Below are 18767 nucleotides of genomic sequence, written 5' to 3'. Positions count from 1 at the left end.
TGCCTGCAGGTATGTCTATGTTCCAAGTGTGTGCCTTGCCCATGGATTCCAAAAAAACACATGATATACCTTGGACTAGAGTTATAAAGATAGTTGTGAGCCACCATATGAAGTGCTGGTAATCAAACCCAGGTCCTGTGGGAAAATCAGCCACTGCTCTTAACTGCTGAGTCATCTCCCCAGCTGCCTTTGTAAGTAAAGTTCTTATTTCTTAATTTAGTAGTCGGAATGTAATGTCTGCTTTCCTGCTCTAACACAGATCTAAGGAGAAACATTTATTAGCTAGCTTTTTACAAAAAAAAGCAGAGCACTGCTTTAGGAAACATGTACACAGGGACCAGAAAAGATAGATACTGCATTTCTTATAATGTAATATATCTAAGCAATTAAAACTCCAATCAGTTTCAACAGATAATACATTTTTCATTCAATTATAAAAAAATAAACTAATGGGCAAAAGAGAAAATCATATTAACTCAATCTCTAACAAAAGATAAAGGCAGTTTCCTCCACTTTGAGAATCAGTTTATGTAAACACAACTAATTAAGAAAGCGCTAATGACAATTTGATGACTATCTAAAAATTGTAAACTGAAACTTCTAGTAACAGGAGATTAAATCAGAAGTTCCATTACAAAGCATTGAAAACATTCACCTAGTCTTCATATATTATCACTGGTCGAGAGAACTCTAATACCTGAATTAGTGCCTTTCAGACTTCACTGACCTGTGTACACACACACACACACACACACACACACACACACACACACACTCTCTCTCTCTCTCTCTCTCTCTCTCTCTCTCTCTCCCCACCCCCGAGGAACAAACTATCAAATAGCAAAACAACTTACAATCATACTTTTCAAGAGAGAAAAGTAAAAACAAAAGCGTGATTTCCTCAAATGCCATTACTTCATTCAGCAATACACCAGGCTTGGTGGCAAGCACCTTTACCCACTGAGCCATCTGGCCAGCCCCACCCCCCAAAAAATGTTTAAACAGGAAAAGAAATATGTCACCATCACCAAATTTTAATATCCAACATCTCAGAAACAAGGCCAAAAAGTATTTAAAATAAAGACACAGCTATTTAAAACTTGTGCTAAATCCAAGATTACACAACTGTAATCTCAGAACTCAAAAAACTAAAACAGGAGGATAATGAGTTTAGATCAACATGGGCTACACAGCAAGTTCATAACCAGTCTGGGCTACGCAGTGAGATGCCATCAAACTCAAAAACAAACGACGAAAAACCTCTTGGTAAACGTTACATGATCTCGTAAGCCTACCTCTTTTATTCATTTTTATAGAACCCATAAGTGAATGAATAAAGTTCAAAGGATTAACAATAAAATCAGCTTTTATATTTAATAAAGTAACTATAAATATTATTTTTTATGATCTTGATAATGACCAGATAGTTAGTTCCAACTTACCTTGGTACGAAAAGATTTTGTAGATGTTTTAATATACTTTGAATATATAAATTAGGTTCTTTAATAACTGGTAATGGAATAGAATCTTTTGGCAACACCAAAGCCATAATCCAATCTGTATATACATCAACACAATATTTTACAGTCTCTCCATCCAATGGAAGGGTCAGTCCATAGCAAATTACTTCCATGGTCCATTTTACCTAAGCAAAAGAAAACATTCGCAAAGACTATAGATCTTTATCTGTATCTCACTAGATTAATTTAAAATTCAACATCTTCTAGTGCCCAGAATTGAAGATACGATCATCTCAACATATACATCAAATTTAATATAGATATACTTACTATGTTGTAGACATATTAATGTTGCCTTTGACAAGCAAATTTCAGAAGAAATTAAATTTATTATTTTTAAATATTATGCCTATGTATGTTTTACCTCTTTGATATCATTACCATTCACTCTGTAAAATGATCCTTTCAATTTCTTGTAGACACTGGAAATAGAAAAATAGGAAATGCAGGAGCTGGAGGAATGGCTCATCGGTTAAGAGCACTGGTTACTCTTCCTGAAGTCCTGAATTCAATTCCCAGCATCCACATGGTGGCTCCCAACCATCTGTAACTATGGTCCCATGGAATCCAATGCTCTCTTCTGGTTTATAAATGTGCATACGGATAAAAGACCCATATACATAAAAATTATATAATAAATACATCTTTAAAAAAGAAAATGCAGGATTTTTATTCTACTCAATTTACATATGTAAATGTGTATCATTTAAGAAATCATTTCAATTATATTCCATTCTCAGATTATGCAACAGGAACAAATGACAGAAAGGAAAATGAATCATTCAACTTATTATATAACTTGTTTTCTCTGCCAAAAAACAAACAAAACAGAACAAAAAAACCCACAACACTACAATGGACAGGTGAGAACTCACAGAGGTGAGGGAGCGAATGGGAAAGGTCTTAACCAGGCATCTAGTCACACTTCATCTGACCACTTACTGAAGTGCTACAAGAAATAAGATACTAAGAGAAAGGGGGAAAAAAATCTCCCAATTTGGAAAAGAAAAGTGAAGCTATAGTCTAGACACCAACGCCTAGATGTTTATGTGAATTCTAGATATAATTCTGGGGCAAATACTAAGCAGATGATCAGTAAACATTTAATAATAAAAGGGGCTGTGTGAGCACTGACAACCAGGCTGCTCAAACAGACTAAGTCAAGCCAGATAAGCTTTCCTACAGGCTCATTATGATAAGGGCTGACAACTGTACAGTCACTGCAGGTTAAAAAGTACCTTCATAAAAGCCACTATCACCATAGCCCTAATGAGAGCATACATCCGAAAAATAAAACTTAGCATATTTCAGTAACTCAGTCCACTACCGGTTCATACATAGTGAAGCTGAAAATGAACCTTGTCTTCCAATGAGAAGCATGAACCCAGTTTTCCAACCACAAATTTTGAAATGTCTCACTAAACCACTAACAGGTGTTTTTGGAATCAGGGTATCTTATCTCTAACAGGAAATTTGGCAAGAAATTCTAATGGACAAAGATGAAGACATAACAGTCTGTAGGATATAGAATGGCCAGATTTATAAGTGGTCCAAATACCACACAAGACAATAACAGAATGAAGTTTCTGAAATTATTTGGGGAAAGGGTACTGGCTTACCAAAGGCCACACCAAGTTCATGTTGTTGCTGCTGCTATTTGGTGGTACTAGGGATTAAACCCAGAGTGCTAAACACAACAGGGAAACACTCAACTACTGAGATATACCAGCCAACCTTGCCAAAGCTTTTATTTAGGCCAGGCGTGGTTGATGTTGCCAGCACTCCCAAGTGCTAAGGCGGGGAGATCTCAAGTTCAAGAAAGTCTGAGCTACACAATGAGTCTAAGACGGCCTGAACTAACACAAAGATCCTATCTCAAAAGAATAACAACAACAACAACAACGGGCAATTATCTGTAAACAACATAAAGACAAAAAGTATAGTCAGTTTGTTGGACAGAATTTAAGACTTACAAACAACCAAAGCTCCCAGGGACTAAATCACTACCCAAAAAGTACACATGGACTGACCCATGGCTCCAGCTGCATATGTAGCAGAGGATGGCCTGGTTGGACACCAATACGAGGAGAAGCCCTTGGTCCTGCAAAGGCTGTACCCCGCCTTAGGGGAATGGGGAATGTTAGGGTAGGGTGGTGGGAAGGGAGGGGTTATTGGGGAACACCTTCATAGAAGAAGGGGGAGAGGGGTTGGGGATTTAGCTCAGTGGTAGAGCGCTTACCTAGCAAGTGCAAGGCCCTGGGTTCGGTCCCCAGCTCCGAAAAAAAAAGAAAAAGAAAAAAAAAAAAAGAAGAAGAAGAGGAAGAAGAAGAAGAAGAAGAAGAGGAGGAGGAGGAGGAGGAGGAGGAAGAGGAGGAGGAGGAGGAGGAGGAGGAGGAAGAAGAAGAAGAAGAAGAAGAGGAGGAGGAGGAGGAGGAGGAGGAAGAGGAGGAGGAGGAGGAGGAGGAGGAGGAGGAGGAGGAGGAGGAAGAAGAAGAAGAAGAAGAAGAAGAAGAAGAAGAAGAAGAAGAAGAAGAAGAAGAAGAAGAAAAGAGGGAGAGGCAATGGGATGGACAGGAAAAACTGGGAAAGGGAACATTTGAAATGTAAATTTAAAAAAATCTAATAAAAAAAGAATTTAGGATTCAAAAATACTTTAAAGGCTTGCTAGATATGAATCTGATGAAATATATACATATATTGAATTTTGGAGGTAGAAGATATGTGGAATTGAGACAGTGTCTTGTTAGATAGTCCTAGCTGTCCTGACACTCAGGATTCTCTTGCCTACGCCTGCCAAAGCTTAAAAACTTTAGCTCAAAAACACCTACAAAAGACTAAAGGTAGAAAATGAATGGTTAGTTGCAACAAGTAACTGTCACCACACTGAGGTTGTGACATACTCAGAGCAGGAAATGTTGCATGTTAAGCCACACAAGAAAAGAGAGTGTGGATGTGTTCATGTACACGTGGGTACATGCATGTGTGCCTGTGCCTGTGTGTAGATGCCAGAGGTCAACCTCAGGTTTCACTGCTCAGGTACTGACCACCTTGCTTGTTGAGACATGTATGTCACTGACCTGGGGCTTGTGATTGGGCTATGCTAGCTGTGAGACCCAGAAATCCTCCTGTCTCTTTATGCCCAGTGCTGGCATAACAGTGACTGAAGTACATGCCACTATACTGTTTTGACGGGTTTTGGGGTTTTTTTTATTTGTTGGTTGGTTTGTTTTTTTGTTTTTGTTTTTCGCTTCTGTTTTTGCATGCATTCCGCTATGCGGCTCTGTCTGGCCTAGAACTTTCTATGTAGACCACAGTGGATTAAAGCTGGACTGCACAACACTTTATCAACTAAGACCTCAAGTTCAAAGCAACCCAAGTTATACAGTCATCTCCCCAGGCCCAAAAAAGAAATCTTAAAGGAGCTATAGGTCCCTAATTATTAGATGAAAGAAAAAAGACAAGTTATCTTTGGGATAATGTCATAGCAGTTAAATTGTTCTAAATTGTTCTAAATTATAATTGTTCTAAAGGAAAAATACCCTTGATGACTTAAAGGGTAAAACCATTTGCTGATATGTATCTGATAGCCTGAGTTTGATTCTAAGGACCAGAAGTAGAAGAAAAGACCTGATTTCCAAAATTTGTCCTCTAATCTCTGAATGTGCACCATGGCACACATGCATCCCTGTCCCTCACCCCCAACATAAACAATAATAAATAAAACTTGAAAACAAAGTACCTTCCCATAATCTTCTGAGGGAAATAAGGACAATAACCAAGGGCGTTACTATGTCACTTTCTATCTCTGTATATGCCATCTCATCTAGAGAAAAGGCAGCAAAAGATCACAACTAAAGCCAGAGAAGGTGTCAGGGCTTATGTAGTCCTTTAATGAGAAAACTACCAAGACTGAGGGACTTCAACCTTTAGCGATCCTTGGGCAAGGGAGGATGAACAAACTGCCTCTGCGGCTGTAGGCTTTAGTTTCAGTCACATCTGAAGCTTCATGAATGCTCAAAAGTAAGAAGAGCTAGACACAGCAGCTTACTCCTGTAATCCCAACACTTCAGAAGCTGAGACAGGAGAATGACTGCAAATTTGACACTACTCTGGTTACAGAGTGAGCTCTAGGTCAATCTGATCTATAGAATAAGACCTTATCTTTAATAGTAATAATAATGATAATAATAACAATAATAGTAGAGTAAGTCACACCTATAATCCCAGCACTTGGGAGGCAGAGGCAAGAGGATCTCTGTAAATTCAAGCCCAATCTGGCCTACAAAGTGAATTCTAGGCCTGCCAGGGATACAGTGAAACCCTGCTACAAAAAAAAAAAAAAAAAAAAAGGCATGACCTTTCTTAAACAGAGTTCTAACCCTACACAGAATCATTCTCAGGATTCCTTTACAACTTCCCACTGAGGTTTTATGTCAGCTAACTGCCCTGACCCCAGGAACAGAACACCAGTTCCAAAACAAGAAACCCTTTGAACAGCAAATTTAGGAACAGCAATTCCAAACCCAATTCCAACTACCCTGGCTTACAACCAGAAGGGCATCGCTGTTCTGTATCACCCTTAAACGTGGAAGCTAGGCTAGATAATGGGCAGCGTAAGGGACACAGGAGAGCTCAAGCTCAGCACATATGTGTAGTTTGGAAAATCGGACATAAGTGAGGCTTTCAGTCAGTGTCTACCTATAAGCAGGGAAGGGGGCTATGCTAGCTAGTTTTATGTCAGCTTGACACAAGGTATAGTCATCTTCAAGGAGGTAACCTTAGTTGAAAATTTTTTCTTAATTACTGATGGGGAGGGTCCAACTCATTGTAGGTGGTGCTACCCTAGGCTGGTAGTCTAAGAAAGCAGGCTGAGCACGTCATGAGGAGCATACTAATAAGCAGCACCCCTCTATGGCCTCTGCGTCAGCTCCTGCCTCCAGGTTCCTGTACTGCTTGAGTTCTTCCCTTGGACTGTGATTCTGGATATGCAAGTTAAATAATCTCTTTCCTCCCCAAGCTGCTTTTGGTTATGGTGTTTTATCACCTAACTAAGACAGGGACTTCCAAACAGAAACAGAAAAGGAAATCTGAAAACTGAGCCTAGCACTTAAGGGTCTGACACTTGATTCTCTGTCTCAACCACTCAGCTCACATGGAAGGGGCCAATGAGAAGCCTTAGCAGCAAAAACGGCACAACCCTTTCTTTTTATCTCCCATAGGCCCCGAGTCCCAGCACAGAATCCAAATGAGATAAAAACAGAACTTTCACTACATCGGGCAGCAATCCATTAAAAAGTCAACACTGTAACAATGCACAGTGTTCCAGCAGCGGACCCAAGTCTGAATCCTATCAACCATGCCAGATGGATCACAACTGCTGCTAACTCCAGCTGCAGAGGAATCCAACAACCCTGGTTTTCACAAGCACCCATGTATATATACATGCTCACACAGACTATATACAGATACAAACTTAAACGTAATAAAACTACTTTTATTACTTTTTAAAAAGTACACATTAAATAAGTTTTTTTAGTAATCAATGCATATTTTCAAACAATAGAATGAAATGAAGAAACACTTACTTCTTTGTCAGTTTTTAACAAACTCTCACTACCAGCCACTGAAGAGGTACCTAATGCCTGCCCAAGAGGACGGACCACTGCATTCGCCACCTCTCGCCCAACACTTTCTGGATAGCTGTGTAGCACACTGGTATGGCCTTGATCATTCTGAATCACCAAATGTAGTGACCGCCACTCAGAGTACATTGTGCCACTAAAGTACTATCCAAATGGCATCTGAAAAGACAAAACAGTTACACATGTTAAATTATGTTTATTGCTAATAAAAAAGATTTACACTAGGCAGCACAATAAAATGGGTGGCAACACATTGATTCTGGAAAACATGTTTCAGAAAAAAAAATGTAACTAGAAGGACTCAAAGGTTAGGAGTGCTTGCTGCTCTTCCAGAGGACCAACACTTTCAGCAGGTGGCTCACTTCTTATAACTCCATTTCAAGGGAATCTAAGTAAGCCCTCTGGTGGCCTCCACAACACTGGCATTCCTATATACATACCCCACACAAAAGTGCATAATTAAAAAGTAATTTTTAAAACATTTCTAAGTGTTCTGAGCTATCTAAAGGCTTCATGGTGAGATCAAGTGAGAAGATCGCTCCTGAGAGGTAGTTGTATGAGCACCTTCACTACAGAGCTCCCCTGCTTCTGGGTAAATTCAAGGTCGACCTACACAATTTAGCAAGACCTGTCTCAGAAAAAATTTTTTAAATACAAGGAGAGTCCGAGACAATATATCAGTGATAGAATACTTGCCTAGCATGCTCAAGGCCCTAGATTTAAAACAGCAGTACTGGAAAGAAAGCTCACACACACAAATATACACACACACACACACACACACACACACACACACACACACACACACACACACACACACACACACACACACACAAAGGAAAAATCAGATCCAAACTCTCCCACAACATAAGGACATTCCCCTTCAGAGACAAAGTGAATGTGAGATGGAGTGTCTTAAGATGTTAAGGGCAACTTTATGTGTGCATACAGTCTCTTAGGTTTTCCTTCAACATTCTTCACACTCAAGCTTTTTGCTCATCTGGAATTTACTTCTATAAATGATGAGGAGAGGATTTAATGAAGACATTCCATTTAGAACTGAGTGTCCCCAAAGATTCTCACTCTCTGCACACTGACCAGAAGTGGGTGTCTCTCTCCAACTATCAACAGCTTGTAATGGAAAAACCAGTGTTCTCCAATAGAGTCTAACAAGGTATATTAACCACACTCAACAGTAGGCCCCATGTCCAAAACAAAATCCAACCCAATGATGTTTGTGTGGAATTGTTTTTGTCTCATTGCTATGACTGGGCATTTTTATGCTACTAGTCTTCTGCTTGTATATTACAAGCAAGATTTTGTGTTTTATAGGTTTTATTTGTGTCTGTGTTTCTTATGGTTTCTCATTTTGTTTTGGCCTTTTATATTCTGGTGTGTTTCCCTTTTTTATTTGTCTGTTTGCTTTCTAAAGAAAGAAAATAAAGGGGTTGGGGATTTAGCTCAGTGGTAGAGCGCTTGCCTAGCAAGCGCAAGGCCCTGGGTTCGGTCCCCAGCTTTGAAAAATAGAAAAGAAAAAAAAAAAGAAAGAAAGAAAAGAAAGGCATGGAGTTAGGTGGATCAGGAGGTAGGGAGGATCTGGAAGATGAGGGAGGGGAACCATAATCAGAACACATTGTATGAATTTTCAATCTAAAAAGTCCTTATCTCATTAAATTGAAGTAACATTTTTGTCATGTACTATGCCAATAACATGATTCAATTCCAGTAGCTTTACAGAATCTTTTATAATTGCAAAGAACATCTCCCCATCATTCATTTTAAAGTATTTACTGGCTATTCTAGGCATTGTCCTTTTTATATAGAATGTATGGGTTTCTCTAATTTAAAAAAATGTATAAATAAAACTTGCTAGAAATCTAACTGAAATTGTTTACATACTATGCTAGGGATCAAACCCAGGGCTCTATACATGTTAGGCAACTCCTCTACCACTGAGCCACAATGCCAGGCCTTGAAACTTGCTTACAGCATTGTGACTCCCTGCCTCCAAGTTACAGCTTCAAAGGACGAGTGATAACTGCTCGTCTACCAATCCCACCAACTCTCTACAACTGTTTTTGCCGCTCCTACTGGTAACTTTAATCTATCTGATAAAGTTTCACCCTTCAGAGTTCAGCCCAGATATTTCCTTTTGCTAAAATTTTGACTCCAAAAGCAGCTCCTCCCTGTTCTGAGACTCTATTGATCTGCTTATAGAGATTCAACTACTCAATAGTTATGCATAGGTTCTCCACAGGTAATTCCAGTCTTCAGTGGGAACCTCAACTCCTTACATACACTGCATATTAGATATTTGAGAATGTCAAGGTTTGCTGCACCAGCAGGGAAAGAGAGTTTAGTAAATATCCCATCTATTTCACTAAAGAATGTCCAAAATGTTATACTATTATATATATTTCAAATTTTATATATACTTCAAGCTAAGTTATTATAAAACTACATCTCCAAATATTAAAAGAAAATAGTTAAAATTAAAATTGATATTACAAATTATCATTACAAGGAACAAAAGGTGTTTTTTGGGGGAGGGGTGTTATTTTTGTTTATCTAGATTGGGTTTCTCCGTGTAAAGGCCCTGGCTGTCCTGGGCTCACTTTGTAGACCAAGCTGGTCTGGATCTCACAGAGATTTGCCTGCCTCTGCCTCCTGAGGCTGGGACTAACGGTGTGCACTCCCATGCCTGGCTGGAATGAAAGTTTTAAGAAGGCAATTTTCTCATTTTCAGAAAGTTATACTAGCTATCAAATCTCATACACACATAAAAATTAGCTATAACATTTTGGCTGAAAAATGCAATTTCCTGTGCCTCAACTTTAGAAATTCTGATTCAGTAGGTTTAAGCTAGAACATGAGGTCATTTTTTTTTTTAAAGATTTATTTTTGTTTTATATGCTTGGGTATTTTGCCTGCATGTATGTCTGTCTATACAGCTTGCACATGCAATGCCCAAAGAGGATAGAAAGGGGTGTCAAGTCCTCTGAAACTGGAATTACAAATGGTTGTTGGCAGCTCTGTGGTGCTAAGAACCAAATACGGTTCCTCTATAAAAGCTCCAACTGCTCTTAACCTAAGCTATCCCTGTCCCTAAAAAGTTACTTGTCCCCTGTGTCTGAGCACCCAAAACTGTAAAAACAAAAACAAAAACAAAACCTCGAGGGAGAATAGCCTGTTTCACTGGTGTTGGGAGAATTAAAGAATTAAGAAGTATATTTGGGGCTTGTCCTAGTTAATAGTAAGGGACCAATAAATGATTGCTATTAACTGGAGCAAAATATATATCATAATAACAACTAGGCGAACATGTATGACTTCAGATTATAAAGATGAAAGGTAAGAGGTACTATGAAAGATGAAAGAAAGTAGTACTATTACTATAATTAATACAATAAATTTATGCTAATCTCCATGACAGAGAATTAATAAAAATGTCAGCATCCTGATTACTTGTGACAATTCAGTCACTCATAGAAGCCACCAAATTGAGTCAGGTTGTGATTATGCACATCTTGAATCCCAGCCCTTCAGAGCCAGAGCCCTGTGAGTTTGAGAGGCAAGCCAGGTCTACAGAGTGAATTCCAAGACAGCCAGGACTACCCAGTGAAATCCTATAGAGAAAAACAAACAAACAAAAGAAAGAGATCACCAAGCGGACTCATTCAATAGTTATTAACCATCTATTACATACAATAGACAGTGTTAACACCAAGGAGATGACTAAGAGATCCACATCCTGTTTTCAATTAGGTTGCAGTTTAACACATAATAACTATGATGCAAACTGGGACATTAAGGTACAAGATGTGAAAATTATAAGCAACCATAAAAATTCAGGGAAAAGACTACTTTTGATACAAAGAGAGTGAACTGAAAGCCTGGTAGATTCAGGGTACAAGAAGGATATGGAGCATACAAACTGGATACTGATTACAAGAAAAGCGGGTAGATAGGAATGAAAGTCAACCATAAAGACAGTAAGAACAGGGAACAAAGTATAATGGCCCACACCTGTAATTCTAACACTTCAAAAACCAAGGCAAAGACTGCAAGTTCAAAGCTACCATAGGGGTTGGGGATTTAGCTCAGTGGTAGAGCGCTTGCCTAGGAAGTGCAAGGCCCTGGGTTTCGGTCCCCAGCTCCGAAAAAAAAAAAAAAAAAGAACCCAAAAAAAAAAAAAAAAAGCTACCATAGGCTACAGTAAGATCCTTCTATTAAAAAAAAAAAATTAAAAAAAAAGAAAAAAAAAAAACAAGAAGAAAAACAAAAAATAAACAGGACTGGAGAAATGGCTCAGCGGGTAAAAACACTTACCACTCTTCGAAGGGACCTGAGTTCAAACCCAAGCACCCATATTAAGCAGGTCACAACTGCCTGTAACTCAATCTCTAGGAATCTGACATTGATACTCTCTTCTAGCCTCCCTGGGTACCTGCATGCCTACAGCATATACAACCACTGACAGACAGACAGACAGACGGATGGATGGACGGACGGGGACACACACACACACACACACACACACACACACACACACACACACACTTTTTCTAATGTTTTAAAACAAATCCACATCTGGAACAAGATGCTCAGAGTAGAACGGGGAAAAGATTATATTGTAGACAGTAATAGAATTTTATTTGAAAAAAGGCCAGACATGGTGGTATATGCTTTTAATCTGAGAAAGTGGAAGCAGGTCCATCTGTGTGAGTTCAGGCCAGCCTGGTCTACATAGTGAATTCCAGGCTTGAAGTGAGACCCTGACTCAAGAAAAAAATACTTTTTTTCCATTAATTTAAATAATTTTTAAAACATAAGCAATACCCAATTTTGAAAGACTTTGAAAGGCAGGATTAGAGATTTATAATTAATTCAGTAAAAACTGGAGGCAAGGCCTGTGAGATGACTCAGCAAGGCTAAGGACCTAAATTCAACCCACAGGATCCACGTGGTGAAAGGAGAGAACTGACTCCTACAAGTTGTCCTCTAACCAAACATGCACAATAGCATACACTCACACAATTAAAAAATAAAAGCAGAAAACTAGGAATAGACTGTGTCCACATCAACTAAAACTTTGCAACAAAAAAAGTGCTAGATATGGGATACAGAAAATTAAACCAGAAGCTACCCTCCCAGGAAGATATACTTAGAGGTACTATGCATCTCCCCTTATGCAATCACACCACCAGCATCCCTGTACAATGTTCCAGAAGATTCTACACACCTTATCTGTCAGAACTGGTGGGTGTAATACAGGGCCTGAATAATCATCTGGAAAGAAGTCAGTAAATCCACTTCCTAAATACCAATGGAGAGATAATGCGGGGGTTCATGTGGGTTCAAGACTGTCACCGCACCTCTATACATGATCTGATATTAGCGTGTGCAGCTGTGGGAGTTGTGCCAGAAGTAAATACTAGAGGAACAAGATAAAGTGCACCAGTTGATCCCTAGTTTCCTTCTCTACTCCACATGGACCCTTTTCCAAGTACCTTCTCTAAAGGTTGTCATTGTTTGACCTTGTGAGGCTTACCAGCTTACAGCTCATAAGCACTCCATATGTAAGTTCAGTCTAAATAACAATAACCAAAACAATCAATACAGTGGTGGCCCACAAAGGCCACAACCTAATATTAGTCACATCAACTGACTCAAACAATAGTCATCATATGTACTGTATACGGTAAACACAGTGAGTACCACAGTAACAATCAAACTATTCCCAAGGAGCTTCAAGTCACACTATAAGAACAATTGTTTGCAAACTTCCTGAAATAAATCTAGATATCAGTTATATCACTAAGCAAATATCATTAAACACCTGTATTATCAGTTTGTCCTAGGATTTAGGTATGCAGATATAAACAGAACACAATGGCCAAGAGAAAGTTTTATAATGATTAAGATAGAAACCAATGAGACATCATAACAAAATAACATTTAATATGATCAATGATGTGATCAGCTACAAGGCAGCAGATTAGAACTACCGGAGATCTTGACTTGATAATAATGTGCCTTTGTGTAACTGTTACTGACCAATTTCCAAGAACTTTCACAGGTTACTTCATTTTATTCCAACAACTACCTTAGGCTGTTTAAGTTAGAAAGACACACTAGCCATTAGGAAAGGACACAAATAAGACTACGACTCGTTCAGGGTCACATCAGGTAAATGCAACATTGGGACAAGAAACTCTACCTCTCACCTCAAGGTCCAATGCTTCTGACTCTGTGTCTCACATATGACCTTGAACAAGTCACTCTACGTTTACTTTCACAGTCTCCCTGTTTCTAAAACCAGGTGAGCACCTCAGTGCTTATCTCGAGTGACTTGGGAGAAGGCTCAAATAAACAGTCTAACAACATACTTCAGGAAATACAAAGGTATATGTTAAAACAGTAAAGGGTAGCACACAATAAATAAAGTGTCACTAGATCTTAAGGTACAAGTGCATCTGAACTCATCCATATAATGTTATGACCAAAGGACCGCATTTCCTAATTCTGTTGTGGTCTTAATGACTCCACAAGGCAAACAACCAACAAGCGGGAACTTAAAAAAAAAAAAAAAAAAAAAAAAAAAGGAGGGGAAATGGTGTCTCCTATGCACTAGACTGTAACTGCTAAGGGTCCTATCAAGCTCTTGAATTACAGGAGAGAGACAAGTTCTGCCTGCATTTCTTCCCAGAGATTTAAAAAAAAGAAAAAGAAAAAGATGGTTTTTGCTAGTCTATGAAAGAAATGTAAATATACTCCTAGCCCCAGCCAGAACTATCACAACTGTTCGGAACTGATATTCCTAGTGTCTGTCATATCTACTGGCATGGGTAACTATACATTAACTATACATTTAGAACTCAGTTCCTTTACTGCATTTAAAGTGCTTAGTAGGCACACAAAACTAGTACACAGTGTACTGGACTCATCGGACATGACAGAAAATTCTATTTCACAGGGATGCTTAAGATACTATATACTTTTTATCACAATCCTAGCTACAGAACTCCTTAAGTTCAGAAGCTGTATCCTACACTCAATACCTCCAGTTCTGTAACAAAATGCACGTCACATACCAAACGTTCTAATCTTACAGTTCTAATCTTACATACTTAGATACAGATTATACAGTTCAGCTTTCCCAATTGTCTCCCAACAAAAGAATGTCACATGAGGGACACAGTCTAGAGGGAAAAGGTCTGTTTTTCCAGTCCTGAGTATACTAGAAGCTTTAGGCACGATTTATCTATAAAAAGTTAAAACTAAACTGTGTAGACACTACTTCTAAAACATCTTTGGAAAAGGAGGTGAGACAGGCTCTCACTATACACCTCAGGGTGGCCTCAAACTTGTCCCAATCTGCCTGCCTTATCGGAGATTATAGGTGTGAGCACAACAGCCAGCTTAAAACTTTATCTTATACCACAAGAATCACTCAATCTGTCTAAAAGACCTTTGTACATGTCTAGAACAATACTGACAGGTCCCTCCATTCAGGCAGAATTCTTGCCAAAGTCATAGGTTACTGTGACTTTGGTCACTAACTGAGCATGTGAACATTTTCACACATACACTAGAGATGTTAAAGCCAACTAAAGACTTTAACCTCAAGCTTAAAAAAACTGAGTTTCTTCCATATGCTAAGACCAGAACTGGATACTCTGTTCGTATCTGATTAGAGAACAAGGGCAAGTTTCTCGAGAGGCTGAATTTAACACCTTTCATCCCATCACCTTCTCTATTAGCCTTAGTCTAAAAACTAAGCAAACCGTATATAAGAGTAAGACAGGAGAACCTTCCTCTAACATTATACTGTAACAATTACTTTACGAAATGTGTACTTATTCAATCTACATATTTGACATTTAACTAGGGAGAAATAACTCATCTAGGCATGCTAGTACTGGCCTACAATCCCATCTACCTAGGAAGCTGAGCCAGGAGAACCCTAAGTTGAAGGCCTGCTTAAGCTATAGACTAAGTTCAAGGTCAACCCAGGTAGCTTGTTATGACTTTGTTTCAAAATAAAAAATAGAGCCATGTATGGTAACACATGCCTTTAATCCCTCAGGAGGTAGAGACATATAAACCTTTCTGAGTTCAAGGACATCATGATCTACATAACCATTTCTAGGTTATGTAGCAAGGGCTACAAAGTGAAACCCTATTCAGAAAAAAAAAAAAAGAAACACACACACACACACACACACACACACACACACACACAAATAAAATGGGAATGAAGATACAGTGGTACAACACTTGTATAGAAGGTTCTGTACTGAACCCCCAGTACCAATATAAAAAGACAGGAATGGGGGAATCTTCACTGTCGACAAACTTCTTCATAATGACCTTATAATATTTAATCTCATTAGTCTACTATGGCTTTAAGAATAACCAAGAATAGGGGTTGGGGATTTAGCTCAGCGGTAGAGTGCTTGCCTAGCGAGCGCAAGGCCCTGGGTTCGGTCCCCAGCTCCGAAAAAAAAAAAGAAAAAAAAAAAAAAAGAATAACCAAGAATAAAGAACCAGAGAATTGACTCAGTGGTTAAGGGCACTTATTGACAGCTCTGGCAGAGTACCCATGTTCAAGTTCCAGCGACTGCATGGAAACTCACAACCCTCTGTAACTTCAGTTCCAAAGGATGTGGTACCTTCTTCTGGCCTCTGCAAGCACCAGACGCCCAAAGAGTGCACATATATGCACGCAATCAGAATGCCCATACACATAAAAATAAATTAACAAAAAAAGGGGAGGTACTAAAGACAAAAGCAGTCTGAATTATTGCATTGACTTCCTTTAAAACTGGTATGCATGGGCAGCAATGGCAGCTCAGACATTATGTAATAAACTATATCTAGTTTGTCGGTTGCTCTGATATAAAGTTTTACTGTCTCCCGTCAAATGGGATGAACTGTAACTGAGAGCTATCCCATCTGCTTGTGTTGATACATACTCACAAGGCAATAACATTTAGACAATCAATACTCCTTTTACACAATGAGGAAAGACTACATGCAAAACCCCAATGGCAGTAAAATGTCTCTCACTATAGAACTGATTGTCTGATATGGAAGTTAACATGAAAATTTATCAATGTTTTTGTTTTGTTTTGTGTGTGTTGACTGGTTGGGTGGAGGGGTTTTTTGGTTTGTTTTTTTTTTGTTTTGTTTTGTTTTTTTGACAGGCCTCTGTATGAAACCCTGGCTATCCTGGTACTAACTCATTGTGCAGAGCAGGCTGGTCTTGAACTCACAGAAATCCACCTGCTTCTACCTCCTGAGTGCAGGGATTAAAAGTATGTGCCACCTCACCCAGCTAAACCAATCAATGTTGCTAGAACATAGTCTTGCACACAGCACCTTGTCATGGGTAAGAATTCAACATTTTATTCATCTGCTGAATAAATGAATAAATCTACCCAGAGTATTCCTAAGGAAAAAAGCCCTTAGGCTAAGAACATCAAATACCTTTTACAAAAATAGAAAACAGATGTCTCTGCAGCATGAGGTCTGTGACATAAAGGGACTAAACATTGTGTTTAAAAAAGGTTTATCAGCCTCTGTGTCAAAGTACTCCAATAAAACATGGTCCCTGCCATCTAAACATTATAGAAGAGCTAGAACTACAAGACAGAAAAATAAAATATGTGAGCTACTCTACGATAACGCAAAGGTGGGCAAGGTTCACGGGTGGCAAAGGTTCTTGAAGGGAAGGTTGAGAGCTAGGCAGCAGACAGAAATGATGCGTATGAGAAAGTGTATGTATTTGGGTAGGGTGCTGAGAAAACACGGAGGACAGTCTTGAAGAAAGAATAGTACATGCAAAAGTCCAGAGGCTAGAGAAACCACGAGTGCTGTATATTAAGGAAAATTGCAAACCAACAGTTTTTGCAAGGGATGTATACATTTTTTAAAAGCTCAGCTGACTAAGAATCCCTAATTACATCTCACCCTCAAGGAGGCCTACCTATCAAAGGGGTGGTAGTCAGTGAACCTAAGGAAAAGCTCTCTCCTGACAACAGCTACCATCCCAGCACTCAGGAGGCTGAGGCAGAAAAATGGAGAGTTCCAGCAATAGAACAAGAGCGCGCTGGGGGGAAGGGAGTGACAATATGAATCTCTGCCAGTGGAATCCGCACTTTTAACAAGCATCCTCCTGCACACATAGCTGGAGAGACACACTTGGACCTCTGAGATTACACGCTTTCACAATTGCCAAACCTTACTATAGCCCAGAACCACTAGGGGAGTTCCGGAAAGGCAAATACTAGAATGATACCGGTATTTGTCTCCCCTTACCCTCTAGGCATGGTGGCTTAACTAGTTTGGGGTGCTATGGAACCAGGAATCTTTTCAAAACTCCAAGTGATTTTACCGTGCATCAAAGTTGGAGATCCAATGACCTAGTTGTTAAGAACCTGGACTGGACTGTCAAGGCTGCCTGAGTTCAAATTACCCAGCTATATGACCTTGGGCACAAAAGGTGCCCGATCGCTCCGGGCCTCGGTTGCCTGGTCCGTAGAATGGGGTAACAGTCCTGCCGTGCAGGGTGTTGAAGTTCCCCATCTGGCCTGGGCCTGGCGGACTGCAAGCGCTTAAGGAGGGTGGCTGTTTACTCTCCAAGCGTCACCGTGCCCCGGGCAAGAGCATCCTCACCGGACGGCAGCAACTCCACAAGCCCCTTCAGTGGACCGCATTCTCCCCGGATTTGCGGTCACCACTCCAGACCCGCCCCTGTCCCCAGGCAGCCAGGGGAGCGCTCCGCCAGTCCGACCCTCCTGGGTTCGCTCACACCCGGCAGAAGCCGCGGGCCAGGACTGTGCTCCCGCGCCCGGTGCTTCCACTTCAGAGCCCAGGAATGCGCCTGCCAACGCCCGGCCCCGGGAGCACTGGAGGTGGAGAGAGCCCCCGCCTCAGTGGCTGCTGAGGGGAAAAAAAAAAAAAACAACACGGCGAGAGGGGAGGGTCCGGCCGCACCGCGCCGGCCGCCGCGTACCTGAGGCGACGGGCGGGGCCCGCATCGCTGGGCGGGCGCACCGCGGGCCGCACTCGGCCTGCCGCCTCACGCGACCCGCGCCATCCGGCCCGCGCTGCCACTGCCCCGGCCGGCCCTCCACTGGCGGTCAGTCCGTCCACCCGTCAGTGACTCTCACAGGGCGCCCAGGGGACGACGAAGACCGGTCGCTTGGCCGGCCGGCTGAGCTCCGTTCAAGCAACTTCCGACTGCCAGGGGCGGTGGCGTCAAATAATTCCCCAGCCGAAGGGACCACTGCGCCTGCGCAGCGCGTCTGACCCGAGACTTCTGAGGGAACCGAGTGGGCAGCGTCAAATAAATCTCGAAGCCTGGAGCCGGAAGCTGCGCGTGCGCAGCCGTCCCAGAGGGCCGCGCGAAGCGCGATTGCCCACATCGCCCCCTTTCGGGCTCCAGTGGAGAAGGAGGAGTAAAGTGACGGAGCAGTTACCTCATCCCGCTGCAGGCTCTAGAAGCCATCTAGCTTCTGCTTGTTCTTAGTGCAGAAGAGTAAGGGGCTTCTCTGAAATGTTGGTACCATTCAGGCTAAAGGAATGTCTCATATCACAG

The 18767-nt window shown here is 40.7% G+C and overlaps 1 protein-coding gene across 9 annotated transcripts in view; it reads right to left on the bottom strand.

Annotated features, from left to right (window-relative positions):
* Ralgapb (Ral GTPase activating protein non-catalytic subunit beta) overlaps positions 1–18465 on the bottom strand; it is an 89739-nt gene extending 71274 nt beyond the window's left edge. For 8 of the 9 annotated variants that reach the window (XM_032904647.1, XM_032904649.1, XM_032904646.1 and 5 more), the window contains exons 1-3: positions 18183–18465; positions 7106–7321; positions 1443–1645 (exon numbers count right to left, since the gene is read on the bottom strand). In XM_032904647.1, coding sequence (XP_032760538.1) covers positions 1443–1645; positions 7106–7291 — 389 coding nt within the window. In that variant the 5' untranslated portion in view covers positions 7292–7321; positions 18183–18465. Of the gene's footprint in view, positions 1–1442; positions 1646–7105; positions 7322–18182 lie in introns of those variants that run through there. The other variant, XM_032904654.1, reaches the window with a different exon arrangement.
* Positions 18466–18767: the final 302 nt, after the last annotated feature.

Source organism: Rattus rattus, chromosome 5, assembly GCF_011064425.1.
Source record: "Rattus rattus isolate New Zealand chromosome 5, Rrattus_CSIRO_v1, whole genome shotgun sequence".
Lineage (NCBI taxonomy): Eukaryota > Metazoa > Chordata > Mammalia > Rodentia > Muridae > Rattus > Rattus rattus.
The sequence above is the reverse complement of the archived record's forward strand: the minus strand, read 5'-3'. Positions and strand labels throughout refer to the sequence as shown.